Genomic DNA, 9,715 nt, shown 5'->3' with positions numbered 1-9,715 from the left:
AGGATTACTTGTAGCCCATAGATTAGCTGAGATAGTTCAAGTCATTCTTGATCTAGTCGAGTATTGAGCATAAGGAGAAGTGGTGACTGATGACTTTCGGGAGGTTTCGAATTCTTTTGGCATGGCGACTATAGCATACTGTGCCCGGGAAAGCAATGTTCTTATATTAACGCAATGTAGTGTCAAAAACACTCTTATATTATGGGACAGAGGGAGTGATCATTGTTTAATAAAGGTCGCTGGATTTCAGAAAAGAAGGGGGAAAAACCAGCGTAGTGGGCTGGCCAAGCAAAGGAGCGCTGGTGAAATCTTGGGACGGAGCCCATCTTGACACGAGAAAGGACCAAACGAGCCTCTCTCCGCCGGCGGTGAGAGAGGAGAGGATGGAGCGGCGGCGCAAGCCTCTTCCGCGCCGGCCGACGTACTGCGCTCCTTTTAGGTCAGGTCGTCCACCAGCCAAGAAGAGGAAGAGATTGGGCTCCGAGGGAGAGATTGAACCTTCGGCCGGGGCGGCAGGAGTCGACCGGATCAGCGCCCTCCCCGACGAACTCCTCGGCGAGATCATCTCCCTCCTCCCCATCAAGGACGGCGCCCGCACCCAGATCCTCGCGTCCCGGTGGCGCCACCTCTGGCTCTCCGCCCCTCTCAACCTCGACTGCCGTGGCTTCGCCACCGCCGCCGATCTCGCGGTCGTCAGATACCGCAGGGTCTACAACAACGTCCCCTCTGCTGTAGCGCACATTCTTGACCGCCACCAAGGCCCCGGCCGCCGCCTCCGTGTCAAGGGGTACCGTCTCCCCGTCGCCGCCGCAGCCGCCGCCGCCCTCAATTGGTGGATCGTGGCCCCCGCCCTCGCCGCCGCCGCCGCCGCCGCCCTGGATTGCTGGCTCGTGGCCCCCGCCCTCGACGGCCTCCAGGTGCTCGAGTGCTGGGTTTCTTCCAAGCATTCTAAACCGCTTGGGCCGCTGCCGGCGTCCGCCTACCGCTTCTCGCCCACCCTCCGCGTCGCCACCTTCGGTGGCTGCCGCCTCCCCGACGACGACATCGCCCAAGGGCTTCACTTCCCCAACCTCAAGCACTTGTCACTTGAATCCGTCTCCACCTCGGAGCACTCTCTGCACAGCCTCATCGCCGGTTGCCCCGCTCTGGAATGCTTGATGATTCACACAATCTTCGGCTTCCGTCGCCTTCGGATCAATTCCCTCACTCTTACGTTCATATGTGTGCAAGATCAACTTCAGAACTGCAAGGGATTCAGTCAGCTCCAGTTTGAGGAACTCGTCATCCAGAATGCGCCTTGTCTTGAAAAGTTGATCCCTCTCTACTTTGAGTGTGGTCTGCAGGTGTCGGTAATCTCCGCGCCTAGACTTCACACCTTGGGCTTCCTTACTGATTGGGGCGACCATTCTACCAAACTAGTGTTTGGCTCCACAGTTATTCAGGTGATTAACCTTCCAACTGCTCTATATACTTCTTGCCTTATATATGGGATGTCTAACTAGTTAACCCGTGTTTGTCATCTGCACTTGTATAAGGCCTGATTTTGTCTCCCATGCTCCATTTAGGGATTGCGCGCCGATAGCCTGACAACGGCGGTGCGCACTGTCAAGATTTTAGCTGTCAATGTCCATACTCTTAGTTTGGATAATGTTCTTGACATGATAAGATTCTTTCCATGCCTGGAGAAGCTGCTTGTGAAGGTGGCTGTTTCTTCCTTGACAATTCCTAGCGTCGTTCAGCTGAGCTTTCGATATACTCACTGTTCTAAAGCGGTGAAAGTTTTTATGTCTTTCTTTGCAGTCATGGAGTTTGGGTGAGAACAATTTGTGGCATTGTAAACACCGGGATCTTCTCACATGTCTTGACATCCGTCTCAGGACAGTAGTGTTGGAAACGTATCTGGGCAGCTGGTCACAGGTTAACTTTGCCAAATTCTTTGTGCTGAACGCCAGATTGCTGGAGTCAATGACGTTTCATGTTGAGGCCAGCTTGTACGACGAGGAGTTCTTGGCAGAACAGCGTGGGAAGCTTCGGCTAGGGAACAAGGCTTCAAGAGATGCTCAGTTTCATTTTACAACTGGTACTTCTCTCGAAGCTGTTTGGGAGACCAAGCATCTCAGTGATCTTAACTTGGATGACCCCTTCCTGTGTAGATGTTGAAATGGGTTTGGTCAGTCAGGAATTATCTTTGCCTATCTCATTTCTGTTCTGTTCAGACTTGCTTAATACCCTTGATTGTAGTATGTCTATATGTACAATCTTGTGTCATTTGTTTTGACATACACTTGATGGTATATGCACAATCTCACTGAAAAGTTTTGGATTCTTCAACAATGTTGCTACAGTATAAGACGGCGGCTTGTCGAGATCCATCTTTTAATCTTCCATTGGAACATCTGTTCAATGACTCTGCATGCAGTGTCATTCTTCAGTGGTAATTGAAGGTTGGGTATTAATTCTCGAATGTCTTATGAATACCATTGAAGTGAAGGAAAAGGAAACAACTTAACTCTTGTGATTTAAATGATTTTTTTTACTGTCTGGACCATACATCGCATCAGTGTATTGGTTACTTATATTTATCTAGCTTCTGGAGGATTTATGAGTTCACCCTACTTGTTATTGCTTGGCCTCGTACAATGGAAGTAAATGCGAATCGTTCTGTTTATCGATGGGACTGCATTTTGATTATTCATTAAACTACTACTGCATCTAAATTAACAAGTGCAATTGTATCGAGGTTTTGACAGGTGCAATTGTGTTGAAATTTTGAATTGGAATATATCAGATGGTTTTCGTGTCTGGGTGTTCTATGCACTGTCTTGTGCAGTTAGAGACATCACACACAAATAATCTTACTATTGTTTTGTGCTGTCCTATTGTATTTGTGAGGAGATATACTATTGTTTTGTCTTTTGCTTTATGTCGCCTTTGATCTTATTCGAGTTATCCTCTGAATCTTTTATTTGCTGTTGCCACTCAATTCTTGTCTGTTTTTTTTGCAAAACCATTCTGTAAACAGTGACTCAGCAATGTAGAGTACCACATTATTTTGCAACGAGGTGGGTCTCACATAGCCGTTACCATATAAATTGTTAGCCCAATATTATTCATGCTCTTGGATTCAGTCATATATGTATTTTCTTGGCCTTGATGATTCAATAATTTCTATGATGCTTTGCTTCAGGGCCGCCGCAAGTTTGCATCGCTGATTGCTAAGTTAGCTACACATTATATGAACTCAAGTATTTGTCTTATGCCGCCTTAAATTTTATTTCACATTGTTCTCTGAGTCATTGCTTTGCACTTTTGGTATTGCCACTGAATCCTTCTCTAATTTTCCGTCAATCACCATGTATTCATGTGAAGGGTGGATCGGCTATTAATGCCAATGCAGCTTCTCAGGTATCTGTGAACTGCTGCTAAATCTAAATAATACCCATACCTTGGTTGCTCCCTCTCAGAATTTTAAAGTGCCCAACTCTATATATTGACTGTTTTGACGATCCTGAACACCATTATTTGCAAGCTACTCGATACAGGTTCGGCTCTTCATGAGATGGAACCTGAAACTCTTATCTGTTGTAGTCTTGTAGATAAGGTTGTCAGCAGCAAGACTTGTGTGATTGATGTGTGTGGTTATGATGTGAGAAGAGCTGGTTAGAACATGATGGGGCTTATGCAGAAAACATTTCAGATGGGCCAGGCCTTGGTACCCTTTCTGTTCAGTTTAGCAAGCTTTTTATCTTTACCATTCTATGAAAAATGAGGGGATTTGAAATTTGTATGTGCCACTAACGTTTCCATCAACTGAAAGGAGTGAGGTCGCATGCATGTGGTTGAACTACCTCCCCTACGCCAAATAATTGTGCACAAGTAAGTTTTTCTATAGTCAGTCTGTGAATTTTGACCAAGTTTACGCAAAGAAAATAGGAACATTTACAATACTGAATATATGTCATATTGATAAGAAAATATATCAGATGATGAGTCTAATTTTTTTTTTGCGGTGGGAATCTAATAGTTTTGATTTGGTATTGTAAATGTTGAATAGTTTTTCTATGAACTTAGTCAAAGTTTACAGAGGTTGACTTCAAAAAACTTATATACACTATAATTTATCAAGGAAGGAAGTAATTGAGTTTGCTTCAGCATTTCATCAGAGATGCCCTTAATGAAATATCGTTAGTGAGTACTCGGCGTTGAAACTTAGATGTGAGTGTAGAGACGGCATCCACCAGCCGGAATAATCTAATAACGTCATTTGTCTACTCACCTATACAAGTACTCAATCATGCAATGCAGGAGTAATTTGATTCGAGTACTGATGTTTGTAGTATGCCTATATGCACATTCCCGTGTCATTTGTTTTGTCATACACTTTAGGGTATGTGCACAATCCCACTGAAAAGTTTAGATCCCATCTGGATTCTTCAATGATGCAGCTTTGGTCTTCCATTGGAACATGAATTAAATGGTTTCGCCTGCAGTGTCATTCTTCAGTGGTAATTGAAGGGATCTTGTTTTCCCTGGAATGTCCATGAATACCACTGAAGAAAAGGAGAAGGAAACGACTTTACTCTGTAATCTGAAGTCAGTTTTGTATTGTCTGGTCCATACATTATGTCAGTGAATTGGTTAATAAATTATGTTTATCTAGCTTCTGGATGATTTAAGAGTGCACCATTTCTTGCTTTTGCTTGGCCTCATATAATGGAAATAAATACGGATGGTTCTTTTTATCGATGGAACTACATTTTGATTATTTATTAAACTACTTGCATCTAAATTAACAAGTGCAATTGTATCGAAGTCCTAAATTTGAGTGTCCGAGATGCTCTTTGTACCTGAGTGTTCCAGGCACTAGCTTGTGCAGTTAGAGACATCACACACAGCAAGCAGTCTTAGGTTGCTGTTTATTTTACTTGTGAGGAGAAGGGCTATTGTTTTATTGTATTGAAGTCCTAAATATGCTGCTATTTGAATCTTTCCTTTGCTGTTGCCACTGGACTCTTGTCTGCTACATTCTGTGAGCAGTGACTCAGCACTGTACAGTACTACATTGTTTTGCAACAATGTGAGCATCATAGAGACGTTACTATTCATATTTTTGGCCCTTAGTATTATTCATGTTCTTGGCTTCAGTCTTTTGTATTCTTGATCGTGGCTTGATGATTCGTATTTGTCATTCCTATTCAGCGCTTACTGGCTGTAATAGTATGATGATGGTTTGCATCGCTGATTGGTAAGCCAGCTAGCACGCATTATTGTTAAACTCGATTATTTCTCTTATGCCGCCTCAAGTTTTCCACATTGTTTTCTGAGTCAATGTTTGCAGATCACAACTCTAAATGTTGTCAGTTTCGAAGATTTTGAACACCAACATTTGTAGATCACCAGCTACTCGATACAGGTTCGGTTGTTGATGAAATTGAATCTGAAACTTGATCTATCCGTTGTACATATATAAGTTGCCAGCAGCAAGACTTGTGTGTGATTGACGTGTGTGTTTAACTGTTTATGATGGGAGAAGAGTTGAGCTGAAAGATGATGAGGCTAATGCAGAAACCATTTCAGCCTGTTCAATTCAGCCCTTTTTTTAGGTCTTTACCATGCAATGAAAAGAAGGGTATTTGAAATTTTGAAGTGACACTAACATTTGTATTAGCTTAAAGAAGTACTACAACCTATTTGCCAAATTATAGTGCATAGAATTATTTTTTCTATAGTCAAACTTTTGACCAAGTTTATGTATACAAAAACAATAATTTACAATAGTACTAAATATCATATAAAAATATATCTCATGATGAATCTAATGGTAGTATGAATGTTGATAATTTATTTATAAACTTAGTCAAAGTTTAAGGTTGACCTTGAAAGAACTTATATATATGCACTATAAATTTTTTTTGCGCAGATATGCACTATAATTTGGAGGGGGGTAATTATGTTTTATTCAGCCGATCTTTCAGCAGAGATGCCGTTAATTAAGTATGGTTGGTTGGTGAGTGCTTGGCGTTGGAACTTAGCTGCGGTGTAAAGCCGGCATCTACCAGCCAGACTTAAATAATCACACAGCGTCACATGTGCAGGCTACGCACCAGCCCGGCATGCAATGCGCGAGGTAATTTCCAGCCTCCAGCTAGCTTAGTTTGTTCCCGTCTGCCTCCACACAGTAACGGATCAGCCGCTCGGAATCCTCACTCGTTTTTACATATACTACCTCCGCTTCTCCAGGTACTAGCAGATCAATGTCGATGGCAGTGGGAGAAGGTGTGGGTGAGTGGGCATGGTGGCTGGCCCTCACCCTCGGCGCAGTCCCGCTGCTCTGCCTCGCCGTCTGGCACTCCGCCGACGCGTGGTACCGCGCCGCCTTCTTCCTCAGGCACGGCGGCCGGCGCCGCCTCCCGCCGGGCCACATGGGCCTGCCCTTCCTCGGCGAGACGCTCTCCTTCGTCTGGCACTTCAAGCTCGCGCGCCGCCCGGACGACTTCATCGCCGCCAAGAGGCGCGCGCACGGCGCCGGGGCCGGCATCTACCGGACGCACCTCTTCGGCTCCCCCGCCGTCATTGCGTGCTCTCCGGTGGCCAACAAGTTCGTGTTCCAGTCCGCCGATAACTTCGGCATACGGTGGCCGGTGCCGGAGCTCATCGGCCACAAGTCCATGGTCAACGTCGAGGGCGCCAGCCATGCCAGGCTTCGCGGGATCATCCTCACCGCCATCAACCGCCCCAGCTCGCTCCGGACCATCGCTGCCGTCGTGCAGCCGCGTGTTGTGGCGGCGCTGGCCGCGTGGGCAGACATGGGGACGATCGTTGCCTCCACCGAGATCAAGAAAGTAAGAAATTTATTCATTAATACTTAGCCAGTCCTCGGCGAGCATGCATGTGCTTCTCTTCTCTGTCAATAGTGATGTTCCTTAAATTGCACAGGTGACGTTCGCGAACATATTCAAAATGTTCATAAGCATGGAGCCGTCGCCATTGACGGAGCAGATCGACCAGTGGTTCGGCAGCCTGATGGCTGGCCTCAGGGCATTCCCCTTGGATCTTCCAGGGACAAAATTTCACGGTGCTCGCAAGGTAATCTGGTTTTTTTCATACAATCCAACAAATGGATCGGGTTACACTATCAAGAGAGAGTCAAGGTAATTTGTTTGCTCCTTGTTTTTACAGAAATCCTCAAAATAACTGTAGAGGGATTTAACAACTTGTGCAGTGCCGTCGGAAGCTGAACGCAGTCTTCCGGCATGAGCTGGAGGCAAGGAAGAAGGTGGACAAGAAGTGTGATGATCTCATGAGCGGGCTGATGTGCACCGAGGACGAGCAGGGGAAGAGGCTGAGCGATGAGGAGGTAGTGGACAACATGGTCAACCTCGTGGTCGCTGGCTATGAATCCACGGCCAGCGCCATCATGTGGGCTACCTACCACTTGGCCAAATCCCCTGCCGCCCTCGCCAAGCTCCGGGAGGAGAACGTGGCACTGAGCGAAAGCAAAGGTGGTTCATTGATGATCACCCATGATGACCTGCCGAGGATGAAGTACACGGCGAAGGTGGTGGAGGAGACGATCCGAATGGCCAACGTCGCCCCCATGGTGCACCGCGTGGCGAACCGGGACGTGGAGTATGGCGGGTACACGATCCCGGCGGGGTGGCCGGTGCTCGTGTGGGTGAGGTCGCTGCATACCGACCCAGTCTACTACCAGGACCCCCTCACCTTCAACCCGGACAGATGGGATGTAAGTTGTTGTTTTTCTCTCATTGAGCATGGATGCAACTTCATCATGTACGCATCAATTGTCAACGAAGAACTTGATGAATGCAGAAACCAATGAAGCCAGGGACGTACCAGGCATTCGGTGGTGGATATAGGATTTGCGCCGGCAACATGCTCGCGAAGTTGCAGATCACCATCATGCTCCATCACCTCTCCATTGGTTATGAGTGAGTGATGATATATATTACTTCAAATCCTATGTAATCACTAACATGAGATCAGTAGAATTCATTTGCTTATTTTTATCTTGGCATTTGATTGATTGGTTTCTTTATTGCATAAACTGACATTTGATCCTAGTTTGCCAAACGAATGATTGTTTCAGATGGGAGCTGTTGAATCCTGATGCCAAGGTCAATTACCTTCCACACCCAAGGCCATTGGACGGTGCAGCCATGACCTTCCGTAAGCTTAGAGCTTGATGGAGATGCATTCAATGATTTTTTTTTCTAGCTATGCTAGTGCATCAATGTTAATTCTATTAGTATTGTATGATCATATCAGAACTATAGCTAGTCTATCTTTTTCCGGAAATGACATTATCTTTGCAAGCAAACATGGGCATGCTGCTTTTAAATTTGTACTGCAAGGGACAAGACCATTATTTGAAAAGCTACTAGTTTTTTTTGGGTGATGAGAAGGCCATTTATGGAGCTCGGCTTGAGTACATTTGGTTGAATGGGTGCGCAATAGATGGGCCTGAGGAGCCAACGAGCCCGTGACTGTGGAGTCACCATATGTGGTCACAAGCCAAGGATAGGCAAGCTCCTGTGTGAAGTGAATGTAAATGGGCCGGCTACAGATGTGTCCCATCAATACATTTGAAAAAAATTCAGAAAGTAGGATTCTTATTGAGTAAATTTTTATTATATCTAGGAATATTAGTTTCACAATAGGTAAAAAATATACTCCCTCCAATCCATATTAATTGTCGTGTACAAAGTTGTACTAAGTATGCGACAATTAATATGGATCGGTTGGAGTTGGAAACAATGTTCATGTACTTAAGTGTAAATATTTATATGTTCAAACAAAATAATCATCCCATAGTAAAAAGAATTAAGCGCCGAAATAATATTCATGTACTTTAAAAGATTCATACATTTAAAAAAAGAAATCATACAAAGTCGTGCATAAGTAGCTGAATATATGTTCATAGAGGGTTTAAAAATGTTGTCTATTTTCCCAAAGAGGAAAGGGAAAATGGAATGAAAGGAAATGAAAGTAAGTACAAAAACTAAAAGTAAAAATAAAATAGGAAAAGAGTGAAAATAAAAATAAATAGACAAGAAACAACAATAGGTAGAAGGAAAAGAAACAAAAAAACAGCCATTGTGGTGCATGCATGTATTTTAATTCTGCCGGTACTGCATGCTCATATCATAACTGCCTCTAGTCTCTCTTGTCATTAAAAGCTCGTTTGATTGCTATGCATTATTTGTAATCAAACAGGAGTATGATGCTTTACAATTTTTAAGACTTGAACCCAGGTGAACTGGTTTGACATTTTTTCCCTCAATTTAGGGAGCTCCTATTTGCCACCTTATAGCATGCAATAAGCAAGCTCCAACCACAAGCTACTTTCCATGGGCCGACCACTACTACGGCCCATCAATAATAATTATTTTTATTAAATGTGTTTTTATTTAGTAAACTATAAAATATTTTGTACAAAATAGTTTTAATAATTGGGGAAAAATAACATAGAGTAACTAAAAAATTTGTCGTACCTCAATGCAAATAATAAAGAAATATATTTTCAAAAATAAATCTTCATCTCGCAGTAGAAAACATGTTATTATGCACAAGAAAAAAATATTAATGTATTTCAAAAGAGCCCATGTATTTGAAAAAAAAGATACATATGCTCCAGATTATATGTTTATAAAAATTTATATGTTCTGTGTTTTCTCATAAATAAATACGAAGTAGA

The 9,715-nt window shown here is 43.8% G+C and overlaps 2 protein-coding genes across 3 annotated transcripts; both read left to right on the top strand.

The window, feature by feature from the left end:
- Window positions 1-260: 260 nt before the first annotated feature.
- Window positions 261-2,504, top strand: LOC123110300 (putative F-box/FBD/LRR-repeat protein At4g00315). The gene is made up of 3 exons (XM_044530781.1): window positions 261-1,442; window positions 1,566-1,700; window positions 1,801-2,504. Exons 1-3 carry the CDS (start codon window positions 384-386, stop codon window positions 2,158-2,160), a joined length of 1,554 nt encoding a protein of 517 aa, XP_044386716.1. The 5' UTR covers window positions 261-383; the 3' UTR covers window positions 2,161-2,504.
- A 237-nt stretch (window positions 2,505-2,741) lies between these two features.
- LOC123110301 (ent-kaurenoic acid oxidase 1) lies at window positions 2,742-8,575 on the top strand. 2 transcript variants are annotated; one of them, XM_044530782.1, is made up of 9 exons: window positions 2,742-5,245; window positions 5,339-5,413; window positions 5,921-6,007; window positions 6,096-6,127; window positions 6,241-6,842; window positions 6,937-7,086; window positions 7,223-7,744; window positions 7,831-7,949; window positions 8,108-8,575. In XM_044530782.1, exons 3-9 carry the CDS (start codon window positions 5,997-5,999, stop codon window positions 8,202-8,204), a joined length of 1,533 nt encoding a protein of 510 aa, XP_044386717.1. In that variant the 5' UTR covers window positions 2,742-5,245; window positions 5,339-5,413; window positions 5,921-5,996; the 3' UTR covers window positions 8,205-8,575. The 2 variants fall into 2 exon arrangements, with proteins under 2 accessions (XP_044386717.1, XP_044386718.1); XM_044530783.1 differs by having other exon boundaries at window positions 2,742-5,413; window positions 7,831-7,982; window positions 8,108-8,179.
- The last annotated feature ends 1,140 nt before the right edge of the window (window positions 8,576-9,715 follow it).

This window comes from Triticum aestivum, chromosome 5B, assembly GCF_018294505.1.
Source record: "Triticum aestivum cultivar Chinese Spring chromosome 5B, IWGSC CS RefSeq v2.1, whole genome shotgun sequence".
Taxonomy (NCBI): domain Eukaryota; kingdom Viridiplantae; phylum Streptophyta; class Magnoliopsida; order Poales; family Poaceae; genus Triticum; species Triticum aestivum.
The sequence above is the reverse complement of the archived record's forward strand: the minus strand, read 5'-3'. Positions and strand labels throughout refer to the sequence as shown.